Source organism: Notothenia rossii (assembly GCF_949606895.1).
Source record: "Notothenia rossii genome assembly, chromosome: 10".
NCBI classification, from domain to species: Eukaryota; Metazoa; Chordata; class Actinopteri; order Perciformes; family Nototheniidae; genus Notothenia; species Notothenia rossii.
This window is the reverse complement of record NC_136908.1, coordinates 17,235,294-17,258,289: the sequence shown is the minus strand read 5'-3', so window position 1 is coordinate 17,258,289 and position 22,996 is coordinate 17,235,294. Positions and strand designations below refer to the sequence as shown.

The window sequence follows — 22,996 nt, the reverse complement described above, 5'->3', positions numbered from 1 at the left end:
GCTTTTTGGAGCAAATTCATCAGACAACCTCCCACCTTTGCATGTTTGTCGTCCAGCTCTCTCTGCAGTCTTTCCAGCAGGCTCCCCTCCTCGCTGAGACCCCTCTTACTCTCGTCCACCCGCTGCCCACTGGAGGGTTCTCCATCAGAGGAGACCACCGCCCTCAGCTCCCGCTCCCTCCCCAGCGCAGTGCTGATCTCCAGGGCTTTGGCTCGCTCGGTCTCCAGCTGGACCTGGAGCTCCTGGAGGCGTCTCTGGAGGCTGAGGGTCTCCTGCTCCCCCTGCTGGGAGAGCCGAGAGGAGGCCTGGCGCTGCTGATCCAGGGTCAGGGTCAGCTGAGCCACGCAGCTCTTCTGCTCCCCCAGAGCCAGCTGCAGGTCCTGACAGGGAAACGGAAAATGCTCGTTTTTAAAAAGCAACTGACAGCAATGCCTTAACTGTGACAATGTTGACTGCATTTTATTTTTCCTGTTTTGTAAACCATCACAATAACATAATGCTTTGGACTTTACTGCTTCAACTCCCTGTGTTTTAATGTTTGCATGGGTTTTTCTTTGTTTGTTGTTGTTTGTTCTGTATGTTCCAAAAAAGCCGACAAAAATACGTTTTAGCAACAAAAGATACAAAAGGCGCCAGTCTTTAGGGCTCTCACCTCCAGTTCTTCTCGTTTACTCTCCTCGCCTCTCCCTGTTCGACACTTCTCCTTCTCCATGGCCCACTGAGCGTCTCTGCTCCTCTTCCTCTCCTCTGTCAGCTGGTCGCTCAGTGCTTCAACCTCAACAGCCTTCTGCGATACCTCGGCCCTGTGGACAGAGACAACCCTTCAGATTCAAAGTTGTAATTGGTGTGAAACACTCATCTATGAAATGTTAAATGATATTCAAATTTCAAACTAAACAAATATGAGGGGTCACCAAAGTAGAAAGAAGATTAAAAAACAAGAGTTTTCTTTAATTGATTTATTTCTTTTAAAGTGCTACGTTTGTCTCTTCATGCTTGTTCTGTGCTACTGAATCCCAAAAGATGCAGGGGACACTCTGTGACAAAACATGGTATCTTACCTGAGTGTGTCCAGGTCTTTGAGGTGTTTGTGCTGAGCCTTGAGCGTGGTCTCCAGCTCCAGTTTGGTTTGGGACAGTTCAGTCTTCAGCTCCTCCTCCAGCAGCAGTCTGTCGGCCTCAGCTGATCCATCAGCACCTCCTGCCTCCCTCTGCTCCTTCACGCTACGCTCACCACCCAAAGACACAGCAAGCTGGGCACCTGGGGGTCATTCATCAGAAGACATTATAACAGGATGTCTTCCTCAAAGTAAGTTAGAATAATGAGGATATTACATAGTGAGGGGAAAAGAAGATGGCAGGCAGAGTGAGAGAAGTTTGAATTACCTTGTTGACCTTGATGAAGATGCTCCAGCTGAATACGGAGCTGATGAATCTCGGAGATGAGACTGGATCTTTCTGAAGTGTGGAGAGAACCCATCGCCTCTCTGTGCATGGAGTCCTGGAGCAGGATCACAAAAACAACATGTGGTTTCTGACACAATGATCACAGGAGAGGAATGACAAAGGAACGTTGTTTTTGTCCAATATTGTGAACATGTTAGTAGTTGTGCTATGGAGAAAGCGTTTTATTCTTTTATTAGTTCTACACTTTTGAATAGTTTCATTTAAACCTTTTCTTTATCGCTTTTCCAAATCAACTGATTTTTGAAACTTTTGTTACTTTCTTGAATTGTTGTTATTTTCTTGAATGTTATATTTAATGGCTTTACTGACTTGCTCTTATAATAGAAATAATAGAATAGGAAACTGACTGGTTTTACCCAAGGATCTGTGCCAGTAATAGATTTGAACAATTATAAATAAATGAAGGGCATATTGCTCCCAATGCACTCCAGTCAGATGTGTTTTTCTGTGCAGTGCAACTGTACATCCAGTCAGCACTACAGAGGTATTTGAAGTGAGTGAAGTCAGTGCAAGATCACAGATTTTTTCTCACCTGTTCGGCCAGTCTGCGCTCCAGCTGGTCTAGGTGGATGATGGCGTCGCTGGTGTCCAGCAGGTCCAGCTGGCTGTAGAGGGCGCTCTTCAGCACGCTGCGCTCCCTCATAAACACCTGCTGCACCGCATCCAGCAGCTCGGCCCGCCAGTCTGCGCCGCCTGAGGTCTGAGGCAAGTCAGAGACACACAGGTAAACACACAGGCATCAAAACAAACAAGACACATGACAGCTTAAAACTACAGGTTACTTACGTAACCCCAGTTCTCAGAGTAACATGAAGTAAGATGTCTCACGATGGGATGCGCCTCAACGCGTATGCAAACAGAAGCATCAAACTCATTACGCCAATCCTGATTGGCTGGTGATCTTGACGTCTACGTCAGGGAATCCACCCACCCTTTAAGTAGCTTGCGCTACGTCGCAGCGTCATTCAAAATAAGCACCTCTTCTCGCTTCGCCTTAGCAAGAAGGGCCGTCTGGTGAGACATCTCACTTCATGTTACTCTGAGAACTGGGGTTACGTAAGTAACCTATAGTTCTCATTCATAACACTCCGTTCGATGTCTCACTATGGGATATTGAAACTCCCGTATTGCTAGACATGCTTATATCGAAAATCACCAAAACAACCAGAACATAAAAGGTAGAGCTCTGACTCAACACGGGGCCCAGCACTGCGCGGGCCACACTTGGAGCAGAGACGTCTAATCTGTAAAAGCGGACAAAAGTGAGCGGTGAGGACCAGCTCGCTGCTGCACAAATGTCTTGGATGGAAACACCCTTGAACAAAGCCCAGGATGTAGCCAGACCACGAGTAGAATGAGCACACAGGCCCGTTGGTGCCTGTAAACCCTGACTCGTATAAGCCAGAGCAATCGCTTCCACAATCCAGTGGGAGAGCCGTTGCCTGGTAACGGGCTTGCCCTTATGAGGGTTAGCCCAGGATACAAAGAGTTGGTCATTGCATCGAAACTCTTTTGACCTGTCCATATAGGTGCGTAAAGCACGGACTGGGCACAGCAAATTTGGCCGCTGTTCCTCAGAGGAACACAGTGGCGGAGGAAATGCCTCAATGTCAATGGGGGTACATGAGCCAACCACCTTAGGCACAAAGGCCGGGTTGGGCTTCAGCAACACTCTCGTTTGCCCCGGGGCAAACTGAGTGCATGAAGGATGTACAGAGAGCGCATGAATGTCACTGACTCGCTTGGCAGATGCCAGAGCCAGTAACAGCACTGTCTTCAGTGACAGGTGTTTCATCTCAGCTTCTTCCAGGTGTTCAAATGGAGGTCGAGTGAGCTCATCTAAAACCACTGCCAAGTCCCATAAGGGCACCAGTGACCTGGAAACAGGGAGGAGCCTGCGAGCCCCTTTCATAAAACGGCAGACCAAGGGATGGTGGCTAGCCGTCTTTCCCTCAAAGCCCACATGGCATGCAGCAATAGCAGCCAGGTACACTTTGATCGTAGAGAAAGCTCTGTGTTTATCAATTAGGTCCTGTAGAAATGATAGAATCACCCCGACAGGACATTGAAAAGAGATGTGTCCTTTTTGAAGGCACCACTCCTCAAACACCCTCCACTTACAGTCATAGAGGGACCTGGTGGAGGAAGCTCTTGCACTCTGAATAGTGTTTATCACCTTCTGAGGGAGCCCCACTGTATTCAGGTTATACCACTCACGGGCCAGGCCCATAGTGCCAAGCGCTCTGGGTGTGGGTGAAAGATCGCCCCCCCCCGCCTGACACAGTATGTCCCTGCGTAGCGGGAGCTGCCACGGCTGCCCGCACAGCAGCTGATATATCTCCGCCAGCCAGTACATTGCAGGCCAGTGTGGAGCTATCAGGATCAGTGTGTGGCGTTGTTCTCTCACTCTGGCCAGAGTTGGGAGTATCAGAGCCAGGGGTGGGAACGCGTACAGAAAGACCGGAGGCCAAACGTGCGCGAGCGCGTCCACGCCTCACGGTGCGTTTAAATCGTGCATTGAAAAGAACAGCTGACATTGAGCGTTTTCTTTTGATGCGAACAGATCCAACGCGGCTCGGCCGTAACGCACCCACAGCTGACTCACAATTATTGGATGTAGAGTCCAGTCTGCATATAGTGGTACACCTCTGGACAGCAGATCTGCCCCGAGTTTCATCACTCCTGGTACGTGCGTCGCTCTCAGAGAGAGGAGACGACCGCAGCTCCATAAGATCAGTTTGCGTGGCAGCATGTGTAACTGGAGAGAACGCAAACCCCCTTGGCGGTTTATATACGATATTGTGGTCGTGTTGTCTGTCCTCAAGAGGACATGATGTCCTCTGAGAAAAGGCAGAAAGCGTTTCAGGGTGAGGAACACCGCTAAAAGCTGCAGATAATTTATGTGTGACCGTTGGAGGTCTCTGCTCCAGAGACCCCTCACAGGTCGACCTTCGTATATACCCCCCCCCCAGTCCTTCAGACATGCGTCTGTCGTGACCACCTTCCGCGATAGGACAGCACCCATAGGCACGCCCCGTACTAGAAAAGTTGGGTGCAGCCAGTGGCGCAGTGCCATTACGCATTTCATAGTGACCATCACTCTCCGCGCGCCATGACGCACGGGGTCCAGTCTGAGGGCAGCTACCCAGCGGTGAAACTCCCTCATGTGTAAGCGTCCCAGTCGTACCACCAGGATGGCTGACGCCATGAGCCCCAGTAACCGCAGACATGATCTGAAGAGAACATATTTGCGTGGCTGGAAATGAGCGAGGCAAACCCTGAAGGCTTTCACTCTCTCTGCTGACAGGCGGGCTGTAAAGGGCACCGAATTCAGGCGTAGGCCCAGGAAGAGTACAGTCTGGGCTGGGGACAACATGCTCTTTTCTGTGTTTATTACGAAACCCAGGTCGAGCAGGTGTTTTACGAGGACATTCGTCTGCGTAATAGCCTCTTGCTCCGACTGTGCGAGAAGGAGCCAGTCGTCCAGATAAGTTGCCAAGCGAATACCCTGTTGTCTTAACGGGGCTATCGCGGCTTCCGTACACCGTACAAACACTTGTGGGCTGAGAGACAGACCGAAGGGAAGGACTCTGTACTCGTAACAGACACCCTGAAAGGCGAACTTCAGATATTTCCTGTGTGGATAATATACTGGGATGTGGAAATACGCGTCTTTCAGGTCGACTGATGTGAACCAATCGTTTTGGCGCACGAGACGCAACAGAGATGTGTGATTGAGCATTCTGAATTTGTATCTTTTGAGATATTTGTTCAGAGCCCTCAAATCTAGTATAGGCCGAATTCCGTTCCCTCCCCGTTTGGGAACGAGGAAATACTTGGAATAAAAGCCGCTCTGACTCTGTTCGTAGGGTATTATAGATAAAGCCTTCTTTTCCAGTAGCGAGAAAATCTCTTGCTCCAGAATATGGGCCGACTCTCCCCGGGCTTGCGAATACAGAATGCCCGAAAAGTGAGGGGGGGTGACAGCGAATTGGAGTCTGTAACCCCGTGCTATTGTCTTGAAAACCCAAGCAGATGCTGTGAGCATCTTCCACTTTTCGCTTCTCAAAGCGAGTGGAGATGTCACATCCCTGTCGTCTGCCCTCTGTGTCTTTATTTGTTGTGTTATGGGGCCCTCTAGTGTCTGAACACGGTGGTACCCCAGGTTGACAACCCCGGTCGACACTGCGCATGCGCGTGGCGGTGACGCCTTCACAGCCCCGTCCATCGTCCGCCTTCTGAGAGAGGCAGCAGCCACTCTTAGAAGGGGGGTAGACGTCAGACTGTTTATTGTTTTTATTGTTTTTCTTTTAATTTTTATTGACTGCGCCCTTGGCTTCAAGCCTGGAAACGACAGTGGAAAATGATTTATTAAGAAACAATAGTGATGAAATGTGTTTGTGTGACTTAAACGAGCAGCGGAGCTTACTGTCTTTGATGTTAAGTCCATTTCCCTCATGGCGCGAACTGGAGGATGACGTTCTGACATCACTCGAGGCGGCGGGAAGATGGGGGCATGGTTGCACCCCGGAAACACATGAGCATCTAACACTGGAACGTGTTCTGGAGCTGGGGAACAGGCAACTTCCAGCTCTTTTATCGAGGAGAGGAGAGGAGGCTGTCAGGCTGCCCTTTTCTTCTTCCTCGCCTGGTGGCTGAAAGTCTGGACCGGCTGTGCCTGAGTGGCTGCTGCCGGAACCGGAGACTTTCTTGGCCAGCTCGTCCTCGCCTCGTGTCCGGGCTGGATACCAGGGGCGGGCTGTGGTCTCTGGCAGGACGTGAGGCAGCCTGAGCGAAGGACTGCCGCGGGGCCGTTGAAGGCGGCGGCTGGACCCTTTGGGGAAGACAAAGCTGGAGAGCCTCATCCTCCTTCTTTTTGGATTCACATCGCTGCTGCATCGAAGCTAGAGCGGAGCCAAATATGCCCTCGGGAACAATAGGCATGTCCAAGACGTCCTCTTTTTCACGGTCTGGAAGGTTCGTCAGGTTAAGCCACCTGGCTCTCTCCTGTACCACCATTATCCCCAGTGCTTTGCCCGTGGCTTGGACTGCACACGGAGGCAAATGTCCTTGATCGCCGCGATTTCGTCCCACACGGCAGGCTCAGGTTTGTTCGTCATGTCCTCGCAGGGCTCCGCCTGGTAGGCGGTCAGCAGCGAGGAGACGTTGAGTGCCCTGGCGGACAAAGCTGCGGCTTTATAGGCTCGTTCGGTCATTGCTGACTGGAAGCGGTCTGCCTTAACCGGTAGCGTGGGGTTCCTGCTCGGTGCCGAAGCCAGCCGCGGTTGGAGGTGGGCTGCCACCAGCGGCTCCATGGACGGCATGCGGAGCAGGCCGAGCTTCTCCATGCCGTCACAGTCCAAAGAGGAGGCACCCTGGATTGGGGCCTTGTTGCTGAAAGGGTGGTTTCTCCACGAGACCGACACCTCGTCCAGCATCTCTGGAAAGACTGGGAGAAGCTGCCTCTTTGTCCTCGCTGCTTGGGGCAAGTTCTTCCCCTCATAGCGAGATCTGGAGGTCTCCTTGGCCACTTCAGGCCAGGGGATATCCAGCCTGGACGCAGCGCGTTGGCACACGGCCTGCAAGTCCATACTGAGGCAGGGCGAAGCTGGTGTGCTTTCGCCCGGGGGAGCGGACATCGCCTCCGGCTTGGCAGCCTGGGCAGATGAAACGAAGATGTCATCTTCGTGCTCATCCGAGTCGGATAAGAGGAACTCAGAGGCCTCCTCTTCATCCTCCTCCATATAATCCAGCTCTAGGACATCCTCCGCGGGTGGAACCACGATGAGGTCCAGTTGGGAGCCCCAGCTTGACACAGCACGGGGCTCCGCTCTCGCGGCTCTTGCCGCCACCGGGCCCCAGCCTGACACGGTGCGGGGCTCCGATTTTCCGCCGTTATTGAGCCCCAGCCTGACACAGCGTGGGGCTCAATCTCCACAGCGGTCGCCACCATGTCCCGATTGCCAGCCGGCGAATCAACGGACATGAAGGGGTCCTGTCCCGACCGGCTAGCTTGGCGCGCTAGCCGTCGGCGGAGGCTCTTGATGGTGAAGCGGGCACAATGCCTGCACGAACCGGGGGTATCGATAGCTTCCTGGGCGTGTTCCAGCCCAAGGCAGGACGAGCAGACCTGGTGTGAGTCCGTGCCCGAGATCTTAAACCCTTGGCCGCAGAGCCGAGCCTCTGACTCCTCTGGTGTGAGGGAGAGAAGGGTCCATCCTCGTTTGCCGGGGTGTCGGCGCGGAGGGACAAGCTAGTAACAAGTATGTTACCGAAAAAAAATCCAACCTTATCGTTATTCCGAAAGGAAAAAACGACGGGGTAGATTTTTCTTTAAAAAATATTAACTGGTGTGTTAATATCTTTCTTATCTTTGTCTCCTCTGGTGTGAAGGAGAGAAGAGTCCGTCCTGGCTCGCCGTGGTGTCGGCGCAGAGGGATAAACTAGCAACAGGTATGTTACTGTTTGAAGAAAAAAATCAAACCTTACCGTTATTTCGAAAGAAAAAACGGCGGGGCAGATTACAATATTAACTGGTGTGTTAATATTTGTTCAATTCTTCTGCAAAGCAAAAAAAGTAACCGGCAATCCAGTCTGTGGACCGTTAAGCTAGCCCGGCTACTAATATTCAAGATGTTTTCTGAAGCGAGAAGAGGTGTTTGAATGACGCTGCGACGTAGCGCAAGCTACTTAAAGGGTGGGTGGATTCCCTGACGTAGACGTCAAGATCAACAGCCAATCAGGATTGGCGTAATGAGATTGATGCTTCTGTTTGCATACGCGTTGAGGCGCATCCCATAGTGAGACATCGAACGGAGTGTTATGAATGAGAACTGCTTTGAACTGTGACGTTTCTGACAAACAGTAAGCAGTGTTTTGTTAAGATTGTTCCTTTACCTGTGTTCCTCTGTGTGTCTGCATCTGGGTGATGAGTCCCTTGAGAGACTCGACAGTGGCCAGTAGTGCGTCTCGTTCCTTCACCCAGCTGGGGACGCTGAACTGCCCGTCTGGGTCGCCCTCAGTGAGAGGGAGCTCTGACAGAGAGAGCACCTGCATGCCCTCCTGGTGCACCTCGCGGAGCAACGTCTAAATACACCAACACCACACAGAAATCTTGTTAGCATTCTTTGGAATTCAGAAAAAAGTAAGAAGGGTGACCTTCAGTTATGTAATATGGTCACCCTAGGCAGCAACAACACCAACAAACTTAAAAACAATACGTCTCACTTTTTAATACAACTATTGTGTCAATTAAGCTACTGTATTTTGTTTATAGCAAGTTTTTCAGCGTCATGTTTATTACATTCACAATCATAATTGTGTATAATCATATTTTCCTCAGCTCTAGGACAGCGTTTATAATAATTGAAGGTGTTACCTTGATCCGGTCAGGCAGATGATCGTCAGCTTCCCTCCTGGCGCCCTCTGGAGTCGTCCTGAACTCCTGCTGCAGGTTCGGGAAGTCAAATCCAGTCCGCTGGCTGTAGTCTGAGCTGCTGTCTGCAATGGGAAAACACTTTCTTGAAACAAAATGCTGAAAAATGGTGAACAATATAATTTATTAAGAATATTAACTGATAAACAGGCTAAAATAAAGTTTGCGAGGGTCTGGATTTAGCTTTGAGTTTGACACCTTTGTTCTTATCAGTTGAAATGTTAAGAATAAACAATACTGTAAAAAATGATCCTTAAATATTTGAAGCAATAACGGAAACAGAGGACAAGCTCTCATGTTTTGTATTAATGTGATGTTTCTTACCACTTGTGTAGCCATCTTTCAATCGTGTCGTTGGACGGTCTTGTCTTGATGTAGGGGCCTAGAAGAGATTAAACATAGATTAGATATTTTTACTCTCTTAATCAAGTATTTCATAAAGGAGTATAATGTGACAGCTGGCTGTAGAGTATAATAAATGTTAGTAGCATTACTTTATTGTTTCCTGCCCTCACCTCTCTGGAGCGCAGCTTATCGATGACGGCCTTCAGGGCCTTGCACTCGTCCTCCAGCGCCTGCATGTCCCTGCGAAGGCCCTCGCTCTCTGAAATATGCCGGGCCTCCATGTCCATGATCTCTGCCGCGTGGAGCTCCTGCATCTGTCCAATTTTCTCCTGGAAATCTTCGATCACCTCCTCCATCTCCTCTTTGGTAGCAGACTCAACGTCCGGGCCGAGGTCAGACATTTGGAGAGGTTCGGTCTGTGTGGAGGAGTGAGTGACGGCTGCGTGTTGCTGCTCAGAGCTGCTGTTCAGACGGGCGCTGTGAGACTTGTTGGAGGGGTGCTGGCTGGAAGGGGCAGAGTTCTTCCTGGAGAGAGATGTTTTCTCTTTGGCGCTGCTTCCCCTACCAGCCGGCTGTTTGCCTCCTTTCCTCTTGGGCTGGGTGGAGGAGGAGGAGGAGGAGGAAGCAGCGGGGGCAGGTTGAGGAGAGGGAGAGGGTGAAGGTGAGGGAGAAGTAGATGGAGGACCAGAAACGGCCGCCTTCATCAGGGCTGTTCGAGCCTCTTGGAGCTCTACTTTGAGTTTAGAAATAGAAACTTCACGAACTTGTAGTTCCTCCTGAAGTCTCTCATTATGCTGCCTGTATCTGCTGAGTTCTTCTTTGGTGGTATCCACATTCGTTCGGAGACCCTGGAGCTCCTCTTTGAGTTTAGAAAAGGAAACTTCCCGAGCTTGTATTTCCTCCTGAAGGTTGTCATTATGCTGCCTGCATCTGCTGAGTTCTTCTTTGGTGGTATCCGCATCATCTCTGACCTCCTGGAGAAGCTCCTTCATGGTGGCTCGTTCTTCATCAGCTTGTACCTTGAGGATGATTTTGAAAATGGTCAGCCAGTTATCATAAAATAATCTGACGTCTCGTAAAATAAACAACTTTCATATCTATCTCTAGAACTATAGAAAAAATATACGATAATGTTAAACACCGTATTTCAGATGCGGGGAAATAAAGTTTTTACTTACTTCAAAAAGTTCTCCTTTAAGTTGAGCAATGGTCATTTCACGCTCCTATGAAAACACAATTGTGCGATATTAAAATGTGAATACATACATACAACTCACACACAGAAGTGAACTAAGATCTGACATCAGTAAAAAAGACGCAACATACATGTAATAGTTTGAGAAGGTGGAATATGAATTGCTATCTAGTGGAGAATTAAGAGGATTGATACCACGCTGTTTAACTTAGCTTAGGGGTAATACAGGAAAGAACAGCTAGCCTTGCTGTCTGAAGGTACAAAATCCACCTAGCAGCCCCTCTTACTCATCGACCTGTTATATCTTGTTTATTTCATTAAAACAACAAGAGTAAGAAGGTCAGGGTTTCCTGTTTACTTACTACTAAATGATGCTAACAGGCCACAAAGTTTAGCTAGATATTTCCGTTAAGATGAGAGTAGTTTTGATGTTCTTATCCAACTCTCAGTAACAAAGAAGATTTCAAACCAGCGTGATGTCAAACTATTTCTTCAAATATCATTTACATGAGCTCAAATCTCCTGACAACAAAGCAATCCATTTGAAATTAAGTGTAAAATGACAACTTTTGAAAGGAATGTAGAATAAATGTAGAATAAATGTATTTCCAGAAGTGATGTTTTTATAGATGAATGTCAGGGTAATGGCAGGATATGTTTGTCACGTTTATGTATGTCTGTACCTGCAGCAGCTCCTGCAGCTTCTCCAAACTCTCCCTGCTGCTGTTCAGCTCCTCTTTGGTGGCAGCTGCCTCGTTTTGAGCCTCCATCAACTCCTGATGAAGGTCAGAGCCCTTTGTCTCCTCGCAGCTTCCAGATGATACCTTAAGAGGCAGAGTTTAAATATTATACAATAAAAGTCTTCATATATCAATAACATGTTAACTGAAGTAGAATTATTTTGTTGCTACCTTTTGTAGTTGGTCCTGCAGTCTTTCTATTGTTACCGTTTTGTCCTAGAGAGAAAAGCAGACGTTTGTCAGTCTCATGGAACATCAGAAACACTCTGAACACCAGAGGCAGTCACTCACTCTGAGCTCCTCCTGGAGTCGGCTGCAGCTCTCCTTGAAGCTGCTCAGCTGCTCTCTGGTGTCCGAGGCCTCGTCTCTGACCTCCTGCAGCTCCTGAAGAAGCTCTGAGCCAGCAGCCAGCTGCTCAACAGCAGTGGACGCCTGATCAGAAGATTCAAAACAATCAGAGCTTTGTCTGGCAAGGGATGACGTTTACACAGTCTGAAACATTATTACAATGGCTACAGGGGTTTAGTGTTGAACAAGCGGATAACATCAAGATATACATTTTTTTTTATTGCACTTTTAACTATAAGTTTGTAAATCCAAGGATGCAATCTTGACATTTCTCCTGTGATTCTTAGGATTCTATTATTAGAGTTGAGTTTATTTGCTAAATCAAGTCCAAAATGTAGCAAAACACTGCCTAAATATCGGTCTCAGTAAGATTTAAAATGTTCTAAAAACTTTTATCAATGCATCCTGTTCATTTAGATTATTGTTATATAATACCGTAAATAATATAATAACATATCTGCAGATGGCTAGCTTAGCCTAGCTCAGCACAAATACTTTCAACAAGGGGAAAGCTAGCCGAGCTCTGAAGAAGATCGACCTTCAAGCACCTACAACACTCACTCATTTAAATATGGTATATTTTTTGTTTAATATGTACAAAGGGTAAACACATCAACCTGTGGTTATATGTGGGGTTGAACTACTTGATCTACTTTCTTATGACCTATCAGACGAACTCACCTTCCCAGCCGGTGTTGTCCTCTGAGGTGTCTTTGTCTTCATCTGGCTGAGCAGATCCATGAGCACGGCCAACCTGCGCTCGTACTCCATCACCTCCTCCTCGGAGCTGGAGAGCAGCTGCTTCTGGAGCTCCTGGTCCTTCTGCATCCCGCTCAGTCCCACCTCCAGCTCCCGAAGCCTCTGGGTGAGATGGAACACCTTCCCTGTGGGAGCTGCTCTCGCCTGACTTAGTCCACTGAAATCCATTTTGGGAATACCAAAGTCACCAAAGTCATAAACGTGTGGCTCCACGTCCGGCTTCACCTCAGCATGTCTCTGCTTCTCCTGGTCCTCTCCTTTGGATGCCTGTGACTGCTGCTGCTGCAGGGAGGCCTGCGTGTCGAGCACTGAAGCCAGATTCTCCCTCAGACCGTCCTCCAGATTAGAGACCCTCTGCTGGAGACCATCCGCATGGCTTTGAGTCTGCTCCAAGAGGAGGCGGCAGCGGCTCAGCTCATCGTCCTTTTCATCGACCAGGACCTGGAGCTCCTGTATGCGAAGGTCCAGCTCCTCCACTCTGGATGTAGCACTCTGCTGTAAAGCGTGCACCTGGGCCTGCATGACTACGAATCCTGCCGTTTTCTCTATCAGAGCGTCTTCGAGTTCGCCCTCTAAGTTATCAAGCTTTTCCGTTTCAGCTAAAGCTTCTGCACTCTCCTTTAAGCGGAGGTATGTCTCGAACAGCTTACTGTGCTCTGATTTGAGTGTGTGGACCTCTTTGGTGGCCAGGTCCATTCTCTGTTTCATTTCATCGTACTCCTCTTTACTCGGCCCCTGGGTGGCGCTCTCTGACTCAGCCTTGGGGTCCTCGTCCTCCTCTGCAGCCTGCTTCTGCTCGATGTTGGTCAGCTCCTGCTGCAGTCGGTCTATGACTGCATTCAGTTGCTCGATCTCCTCCTCATTATTCCTCTTCAAGCGTTCTTGTTCGCCTTGCAAGCACTGCACCTGGGACTCCTGGTCTTTGATCAGCTCATCCCTCTGATCCATTTCCTGAAGAGAAGTATGCAGATGTTATTAAACCATAAACACATCAGATTTGAGAATCCATAGCTTTCCCGCTATTCGGATAAACGTCTGAGTCCCTTTGGAAATTCTTTGGAAATTGCATTTAGAATTTGGAAATGGATGAGATTGTAACTCCTTAGAGACTCAGAGGTTTAGTAAGCCACCTCACATGAGCAAATGATCACCTCACAACAGACAATGGTGTGGAGCTACTGACCGGGAGAAAGCAAGCAAAAACAACCCAACAAAAGCAAATGGAGCAAACCAAAATAAAAGTGTACACGAATGTAGAAAACACACACACCGATGCACTATGCGTATTCGAAATAGGTTTTGATTCTATTTCGTATAAGCATATTGCGTTACCTTGTTATCAGAGGCTGCTTCCATGTGTTGGAGCTTAGTGATCTGTTCATTAAGAAGTGCTATTTCCCTGTCCTTCTCCTCCATCACCTTCGAAAATCAGAGATTATAACGTAATGGCTATTAATAAACATGTCAGGCTGAAGTCCAGTCAGAGTCAGATTCACGGTGAACTACTGGAAGTACACTGCTTGAGTCATTTGGCACAACAAAATGCAAAAAAACAAAAAAATGTACAAATAACAAAAAGCAACAGAGAGCAAAAACTAATAAAAAAAAGAGCATCTGGATCAAAGTGTTTTTGCAGTTTGAGTGTAGAAAAATTAACGTTATGGTGAAATATGTTGACAACTGATGGGAGCTATTTTTAACACTAGACCTTGTGTTGTATAGTGCAGAAAAACTAAAAGCTTAACTGGCACATATCATATTGATCAACAGTTTTAAAGTCACCACCAGTGGTTTATTTGTAGCTTTTTAGTACAACAGTATAAAACACAGGTTAATCTTTTCATAAATGAATATACAACTGTTAACATTTTCTAAAAAGATATGTGGCCAATATCTACATATGAAAATGATATCTTCAGTTTTTAAGAAGAGATCTCGGCTGAAGATCACACACAATCAACCAGACTGTAAAAGGTCATTTGATCAGGATGTGTCTCTACCTGGAGCATGCTCTCCCGTGTCTCTAGGTATTGCTGCTGACTGCTGAGCTCCTTCCTCTGGATCTCCAGCTGCATCTGGAGCTGCTGCACCTCCTCGCTCTTGTTCTCCAGCTCCTCTCTGAACTGCTCCAGCTGCTCCTCCAGGTTACAGATCTGAGGCGGCAGGTAAACATGACGCATCAGAGGAGACGCCACAAGAACACAGGATGTTCTCTGCTTTGCAATTTAACACAAATATCAACAAATGTTACGGTACGTTTCCCTGCAGGACAACGCAGCGATTTTATTCATACATAACATGTGGTCACCATAACATTGAGAAACATCGCAGTTACGCCGGCACACTGATCCAAACCAAAACATTGAATTGCCAGTTGAATCTTTTTCAGATTTCTAAAGATTTATGTAAAAGGTTTATAATTGAAATCCTAAACTGAGGATCACATTACCTCTTTCTCCTTCCGCTCCAGAGCTTCTCTCTCCGTCTGTAACTGAGCCTCCAGTGTTGACTCTTTCGCCTCTGTGATGGATGCATGCTGCTTCTTTTGTTCAACCTGTGACACACACAACATACACACACACATGAAGTAAGCTATTACAACGTGTGCACAAAAGGCGGGATGGATGAAACTCTTTAAAGAGAGATAAAAAATGTTCAATCATGCATAATAAAAATGGACGTGCAACTGGAACTCTGGGCCATTTGTCCACTGATCAGCGGCATGGCAGATTTATCAGCATTCCACACACTGCTCTTTTTGTTCACTCACAGCAGCCCTCCACCAACACTGGGGGGCAATCTTGACAGTTGCTAGCCATAGCTCATCAGCAACAACAAACTGCCGGGTGGCTGAAGTGGACCCACCCACACATTGTTCTCCCTCAGCGTGCGTACCAACCCTTCTCCTGTTCCTCCTCTTGCTGTCATCTCATCTGCATCCTCTCACACACACACACACACACTCAAACACACACACACACACACACATTCTGCCATGCTCCACAGCTATTGTTCGGACTGCTTTTCTCTCCTGCACATCCTTCATCTCCCTCTCCCCCTCCCCCTCCTCTCACAAACCTTCTCCAGGGAGTCCGCGCTGGCCAGCAGGGCCTGCTCCAGCTCGCGGATGCGGCTCTCCAGCTTGTCAATCTCTTCGTTGCGCTCTCCCAAATCACGATTCAGCTGCTCTGAGCTGAGCAGCATCTCACTGCACCAATCCGCCTTCTCTTTCAGCTGGGAGGTCAGATGCTCCACCTGGTAGAGAAAGACGGGGAGAAATGAAGAGAGAGGAGGGGGGGGGGGGGTGTCATTTAATGAGAATCGCTCTGAGACACCACTCGCTACAGCATAGCTGGTACATGAACAGCTAGCTGGGAGGTCAGCTGATCCACCTGAAAAAGGAGGGGGGGGGAGAGAATGAGAGAGGTGCAGGGACAGAGGGGAGAGAGAGATTTCATTCAGGGGGAGACAAACCACAGAGCGGTACATTGACCAGGAGGGCCGCTGGTAGGTAACGGATCCATCTGTGAGATGAGAACATCAGCAGATCAGTGGAGGGAGGAAGAGGGTCGACAGGGGGGGGGTTTGTTCAGGATTCCCTCAGAACTGGTAAATAAGTCTCCGTCTACATGGGGAACTCCGGATCGTACAACAAAATATGTTGCTTCTTCAAACTGAGCTCCTATTCAAATCAAAATGACACTGTCGTAAGGCAGATGAAATGCACCCCCTCACTGGCAGCCCTTCATTAAATATTCATTCATGAGAGTAGTTCAGCCCTGAATGGTCGATTTATATATCCTAAACTGTACCAGAATGGCCGTTTCGTTCATACAGTAGATGGGATTTACATCAGTGGCTTTCTTTATATCATTTATTGCTTTAGCTTCAAGAAAAACTTGTGGAGACATGTTTGTTCGTGGTTCCCCTCCCAAACATTGCTAAGGTGGCAAAAAACAATGTCAAATGTAAAGGGTTTGGTATAATTGTATTAAAACAAAATTGTAATTGGGGCATTACTTTTATAATGTTTGTTCAACACTGAACTTGTGATGATCCTATTTCCCCCCAGCTTTCTTCACTGTTTTGCGTTTGAGTTTTTAACTGGGACATTACAAGGAGAGACAAGACAAAGAAGCAATAGAGGAACATGTCCTGAAGTTTGTTCTTCTTGACAAACGAAGAAGAGGGGGATCAAACGGGAGCAAGGGTGAGAAAAGGAAGGAGGGGCTGGCAGGCCATAAATTGCTGCAGGGTTGGGCGGGGTCACTAAAATGCACTAAATACTCTCTGGGGGGAGACTGGATTCTACGTGTAGCTAGAAGCAATACCTTAGAGGTTACTCCATCCACCTGTAATACGGGAGAGAGAAGGCATAACGGATCAGAGGACGGACAGTTCAAGGCCAGAGAGGGGGAAAAGCACTTGTGGTAGGAGTCTCTGGAAATTACAGAAAAGTAGAGTTTATCCTCAAGATGTTAGCCTGTGAGTTTAAAGAAGAAGTGGGATTGATGTTGGAATTATGCTTTAAACTTACTGCACCATAAATGAGTCGCATTTAAAGAGGAAACAAAGAGACAGATTTTTTTAAATAAAAGATGCTTCAGTTACAAAAATATGGATGAGAGGAAACATTTTAGTACTAATGAGCAATAAACACATTTCCCCTGATTCAAATGATGTCCTGATTGGATGACTGAAATGCACCGAGGGCCCATAACGCAGTGCAGATTACTTTCTGAAGTCAATTGTGTTATTTTGTGTTATCAAGAGGTCATTTAGTTCAATTTATTCTAACATGATGCCTTCAAAATAAAACAGTGCGTAATGCTTTATCTAAAGATTTAGAGGATTTGTTTGAGGAAATAATGAGCTTTTCAAATGTGCTGCAATATGATGACAACAGTGTTGATCCAAATGACGTTTCTCCTTACCCCGAGTGAACTGGAGGCTAGGTTGTGAGTGGAGGAAAAATTACAGATAATAGGGAAATCCTTAGGAAACCAAAGAGTAATCATAGCACATACAAAGCAAATAAGCAATTATTAAGGTTAAAGCTGACAGCAGTTACTGATGTGCAAAGACAACATGTAATCAAACTGTAATGAACCAGCTTTCAATAGCTGTGGAAATCAAAGCTTACTGATCTGTGGAAGCTAAGTGGGATACAGAAAACCTTAACGCGCCGTTGCTATGGATTACGTCGATTCTCGTGCATGAGTTTAGAAGCGGTCAGTACGGTGATTGGTTGTTCAGAGTAGGCGGTCTAGGTGAAACTCATCCGCAACATCCCACAAACGAGCCCACTAAATAACCGAAAAACAAGGAAATAGCCTAGGCTAGAAATGTATTCCTATCAAATAGTTATGGACAGTGCAGTTAGCAGAATACACGCATGATAACAAGTTTGTGCAGACCACGATAATGACGTTGTATATGCACGTTAAAGAGAGAGAGCAAACAATAAAAATACGTAAATTGCATTAAATCAAGGAGGCAATTAAAAGCACCCTGCAAACTATTATCCAATGAGCATATTTCCAGCACTTAAACACTTTCAATAACAGCCCATACTGCCGTTCAAGTCTCCCATATCATGATGAATGAAAACAATCTGCGAGTTGATGGAATGTACTTTCTTTCTATTGACGAACACGTCCTCATCTTTTGATGGCGCAATTATATTTATGTGCGTCCCGTCAATAGCACCGACCACACCGGGCATACCTGCAATTGCCATGAAGTTGGCTTTGATCCTGTGTAGTTGTTGATTGTCCAAAGGAAACCGTATAAACTGTTGGATGATATGTGGTCTAGAGAGCGCGTTGATGGTTTGGTTTATGGCACGGCTGACTGATGTTTGCGATATTCCTAAATCGTCGGCATTGCAAAGTAGCATTTTCCCACATTGCTAAATATCGTAGTGTTGCCAAACATTATTTCCGGACTAATCGGGTTATTCCTGTTAGTCGGGGATGTTATTGCATCCTGCACTAATTCCACAACAAGTTTGATACCCTCACGATTTAGCCTATCTCTTGATCAATTCACAGTCTTCCATTGTCTCCAAAACATTTCGTCTCGCAGCCATTTTCAGATTCTTTGTGAATAGGTCTTACTGAGTTAGGAGTCCTCTCGAGGACTTTTAAGCTCTCCTAAACTTAGGTGCTACTTTTAGGCCTAAAATACTTTGTGAATTGCTCTTAGTGAATAAAATTAGGAGTCCTAAATTTAAGACTGACACGCCCATTATGCTTAGGAGTTTCTCCTAAATTCGCCAGTTAGGAGCTACTTTTAGCCCTAAGATCCTTTGTGAATCTATTGTGAAAATAAAAATAATTAAATGGAACAAGCTGATTTAAAGCAGTTGGTGTCCTGACTCTTTACACAGGTATTCACTTTTGAAATTTGATATCAGAAGTTAGCATATATGTCATGTTATTGTCCTCATGTCATACAAACACACAGCCTTAATGTTGACTACATGTTCAACAATGAGCACACTAGCACAGTTATTAACTTTAGCAAATGTAATCCCTAATAACTGTATTGTGTATTTGATGTTAGAGAAATAACACCAGCTATTACACAACTTACAGAGGACATGAGTCCTACTGTTACGTCCACACTAACACTATTTGGTGTCATTTTCGAGGGAGCACAGGTAACTCTACCAGCTCTTTTGTTCTGCTGTGTGACTCTCAGCTCAGTGTTCAGCGCCACAACAGAAGGGTTGTGTTAAGGAAATAAGCATGTATGTGACTGCCTGGTCCTCTGACAGAGAACGGAGCGCTCTCCTGTTACCTCTTTGTTTCTCTGCTCCGATCCGGCCAGGAGCTTCTGCGGATTCTTCAGCTGTTGTTCCAGTTTCTGGATCTCCTGCTGGAAGAAGTCTCTCTCGTGTTCGCGGTCCACGGCTTGCTCCTGGAAAACAAAATGAAGACAGGAATAAGTCTGATTTCAGTGATAAAAGTTGAGGCAGAAGTAACGTTTAAAATGAATATGTCAATGGAGTGACGCATCAGGGGGCAATCAGTGTTTCCCCAAAATGTTGAAAGGCTAAAAGTCCACTGAACTACGGAGTGTCCACTTATGCAACATCAATTATTTAGTCCTACTTTGACCTCAGATTTAGATGATCAGCGAAAATGTTTAAACGATCTCATTAACCCAATTATGGAGGCTTTCATGCCTAGGTAACGATCACTAAATAATCATCCTCATTTCCATTACTACTCTACACTACAGAAAATACACCTACAGTGGGGCAAAAAAGTATTTAGTCAGCCACCAATTGTGCAAGTTCTCCCTCTTAAAAAGATGAGAGGCCTGTAATTTTCATCCTAGGTATACCTCAACTATGAGAGACAAAATGAGAAGAAAAAAAATCCAGAAAATCCCATTGTCTGCTTTTTAAATAATTTATTTGCAAATGATGGTGGAAAATAAGTATTTGGTCAATAACAAAAGTTCATCTCAATACTTTGTTATATACCCTTTGTTGGCAATGACAGATGTCAAACGTTTTCTGTAAGTCTTCACAAGGTTTTCACACACTGTTGCTGGTATTTTGGCCCATTCCTCCATGCAGATCTCCTCTAGAGCAGTGATGTTTTGGGGCTGTCGCTGGGCAACACGGACTTTCAACACCCTCCAAAGATTTTCTATGGGGTTGAGATCTGGAGACTGGCTAGGCCACTCCAGAACCTTGAAATGCTTCTTACGAAGCCACTCCTTCGTTGCCCGGGCGGTGTGTTTGGGATCATTGTCATGCTGAAAGACCCGGCCACGTTTCATCTTCAATGCCCTTGCTGATGGAAGGAGGTTGTCACTCAAAATCTCACGATACATGGCCCCATTCATTCTTTCCTTTACACGGATCAGTCGTCCTGGTCCCTTTGCAGAAAAACAGCCCCAAAGCATGATGTTTCCACCCCCATGTTTCACAGTAGGTATGGTGTTCTTTGGATGCAACTCAGCATTCTTTCTCCTCCAAACACGTCTAGTTGAGTTTTTACCAAAAAGTTCTATTTTGGTTTCATCTGACCATATGACATTCTCCCAATCCTCTTCTGGATCATCTAAATGCTCTCTAGCAAACTTCAGACGGGCCTGGACATGTACTGGCTTAAGCAGGGGGACACGTCTGGCACTGCAGGATTTGAGTCCCTGGCGGCGTAGTGTGTTACTGATGGTAGCCTTTGTTACTTTGGTCCCAGCTCTCTGCAGGTCATTGACTAGGTCCCCCCGTGTGGTTCTGGGATTTTTGCTCACCGTTCTTGTGATCATTTTGACCCCACGGGGTGAGATCTTGCGTGGAGCCCCAGATCGAGGGAGATTATCAGTGGTCTTGTATGTCTTCCATTTTCTAATAATTGCTCCCACAGTTGATTTCTTCACACCAAGCTGCTTACCTATTGCAGATTCAGTCTTCCCAACCTGGTGCAGGTCTACAATTTTGTTTCTGGTGTCCTTTGACAGCTCTTTGGTCTTGGCCATAGTGGAGTTTGGAGTGTGACTGTTTGAGGTTGTGGACATGTGTCTTTTATACTGATAACGAGTTCAAACAGGTGCCATTAATACAGTTAACAAGTGGAGGACAGAGGAGGCTCTTAAAGAAGAAGTTACAGGTCTGTGAGAGCCAGAAATCTTGTTTGTTTGTACGTGAACAAATACTTATTTTCCACCATAATTTGCAAATAAATTCTTGAAAAATCAGACAATGTGATTTTCTGGATTTCTTTTTTCTCATTTTGTCTCTCATAGTTGAGGTATACCTAGGATGACAATTACAGGCCTCTCATCTTTTTAAGTGGGAGAACTTGCACAATTGCTGGCTTACTAAATACTTTTTTGCCCCACTGTATAAGTCTATGTATATCATATTGGCCAAATAATCCAATTATAAAAATCGTTGTTAACAAATGTGATCATTTCTATGTTGTTTGCAGCTATCAACAGGACAATAGAGGCATTCAAAACACATTCAGAAGATGACGTGCCATCTCCTGCGGGCCAAGCGGCCCAATTACAGTGTGATGGTGGGAACAAACTCATCAACGCTTTAGGCAGAGACCCCCAGAGAGACCGAGTTTTGTCAATGACTAATCAAGGGCAATGAGCTGCATCGAAAAAAAGGAAACTTTGCAAAATGTTAAAAAGATTTGATTTAGTAGAACATATTTTTCCTTTTCAGAGCTAGAAAAACATAATTTTGTAATCATTTATGAACACGATTCTTGCCAATATTTTTGACTGATATCATAGATGTTCTGTTGAATATTAATTCAATCTCCATTGATAGCTGGTATAAGAATTTCATTCATGATTTAAGGCTGGAATAAAACATAACGTTTGTCTCACTGACTTGAGAGTTTTCTTAACTTTGAATATTGAGAAGAATAACTACAATGCCAGAGGAGGAGGCCATGTTGTGTGTCACCCACATCGAGGAACCTCCTGTTCTTGTCCAGCTGCTTCTCCAGAGCCTGGACCTGCTGTCGGAGGTCTCCGCTCTCTGAGCTCTGAGTGTTCTCCAGCTCGATCACCCTGTTGTTCTGCTCCTCCAGCTCCGCCTCCAGCAGCTTCACCTGCTTCAGGAGCTCGGCGTTCTCCTTCTCCGCCTGCCGCTGGACCTCCACCTTCTCCTTCATCAGCTTCTCCGTCTCCTCCAGAAGGTCTACAGGAGACAGCGGACGAAGAAAGAGAAGTTAAGTATTGCTGCCTCTCCTCTAAAGGTGGCTTACTTAAGTTAATGATTCATTCAGGTTTGATTTTGGAGACAAACAGGATGCTGAGATGGAGCTACTGAAGAGTCTGAAGTCTGTGAGCCACATGACTAGATTTTTGATTTATTTTTTTACCATGTTGTTAGAAAATAATAATCAACTTCCTTCTCTAAAATGTTATATACTTTTACAGCTAAGTGAACTTCAGACTCTTCCAATATTTCAGTCAACTTCCCAACAAAACACCCAGATACCAAACATGACTCCCCATAATGATGCCTCTTTCCAGTGAAAAACACACACCGATTCACCTAGGATCACCCCCCGCAGGATTAGTGCAAAAGTAACAAGGTGAGAGAGTGCAAATGAGAGAACAGACAGGTAGACAGCCCAGACATTGCAATATCCATGCCCAGTAAGCATTTACAGCCAGGAGAGGGACTTCCTGAACAGCCAATCACCTCACTTCCTTTAAAGAAATGCTGCAAGCACAGCATCTACATATCTAAAATATATGCAGTCATTAAAGAAGATGGCTGGATTCAGAGTGTAGATGATGACAGTTAGGAAATCATGACTACATATATGTCTCTGTACTTTAAATGTATTTCATCATGCTAAAATTACTGTTTACATTGACATTAAAAAAGACAAACCAGGGCAAAAAGTAAAATTAAAAAGCTGAAGCAAAGGTTAGCGATTGAACAGAGTGAGTTGGTGAGCCAATAGCAAGCAAGCTCAAAGCGTTGTTGGTGAGTTGCTGGATTAGGGTTTAAGAGGTGAACTCTAGATGATTATTAAGAACACATAGTAGAAATGACTGAGCCATGCTCAAAGTGGACACACCTGCTTCAGGTGCTGCAACCATTGCAGCTTCAACTAGGCCTACAGGAGAATAAGAAAGCACAGGAATGTAACATGCTCTTTTTTTTTTTCATGGACAGGAAAATTCTTAGATAAGGAATAGAAAAGGGTGGAGA

General features: G+C 46.1%; 1 protein-coding gene across 5 annotated transcripts in view; it reads right to left on the bottom strand.

Moving 5' to 3' along the window:
* The window catches only part of akap9 (A kinase (PRKA) anchor protein 9), a 70,947-nt gene that overhangs the window by 4,933 nt on the left and 43,018 nt on the right, over positions 1-22,996 (bottom strand). For 3 of the 5 annotated variants that reach the window (XM_079656207.1, XM_079656208.1, XM_079656210.1), the window contains 21 exons: positions 22,863-22,901; positions 21,735-21,967; positions 19,093-19,212; positions 15,367-15,543; positions 14,738-14,842; positions 14,289-14,441; positions 13,621-13,707; positions 12,211-13,239; positions 11,473-11,613; positions 11,353-11,397; positions 11,125-11,265; positions 10,425-10,469; positions 9,417-10,265; positions 9,226-9,283; positions 8,845-8,966; positions 8,364-8,552; positions 1,999-2,166; positions 1,386-1,500; positions 1,062-1,260; positions 653-803; positions 36-380 (listed from right to left, as the gene is read on the bottom strand). In XM_079656207.1, coding sequence (XP_079512333.1) covers positions 36-380; positions 653-803; positions 1,062-1,260; positions 1,386-1,500; positions 1,999-2,166; positions 8,364-8,552; positions 8,845-8,966; positions 9,226-9,283; positions 9,417-10,265; positions 10,425-10,469; positions 11,125-11,265; positions 11,353-11,397; positions 11,473-11,613; positions 12,211-13,239; positions 13,621-13,707; positions 14,289-14,441; positions 14,738-14,842; positions 15,367-15,543; positions 19,093-19,212; positions 21,735-21,967; positions 22,863-22,901 — 4,511 coding nt within the window. The remainder of the gene's footprint in view (positions 1-35; positions 381-652; positions 804-1,061; positions 1,261-1,385; positions 1,501-1,998; positions 2,167-8,363; positions 8,553-8,844; positions 8,967-9,225; positions 9,284-9,416; positions 10,266-10,424; positions 10,470-11,124; positions 11,266-11,352; positions 11,398-11,472; positions 11,614-12,210; positions 13,240-13,620; positions 13,708-14,288; positions 14,442-14,737; positions 14,843-15,366; positions 15,544-19,092; positions 19,213-21,734; positions 21,968-22,862; positions 22,902-22,996) is intronic. The other 2 variants (XM_079656211.1, XM_079656209.1) reach the window with 2 other exon arrangements.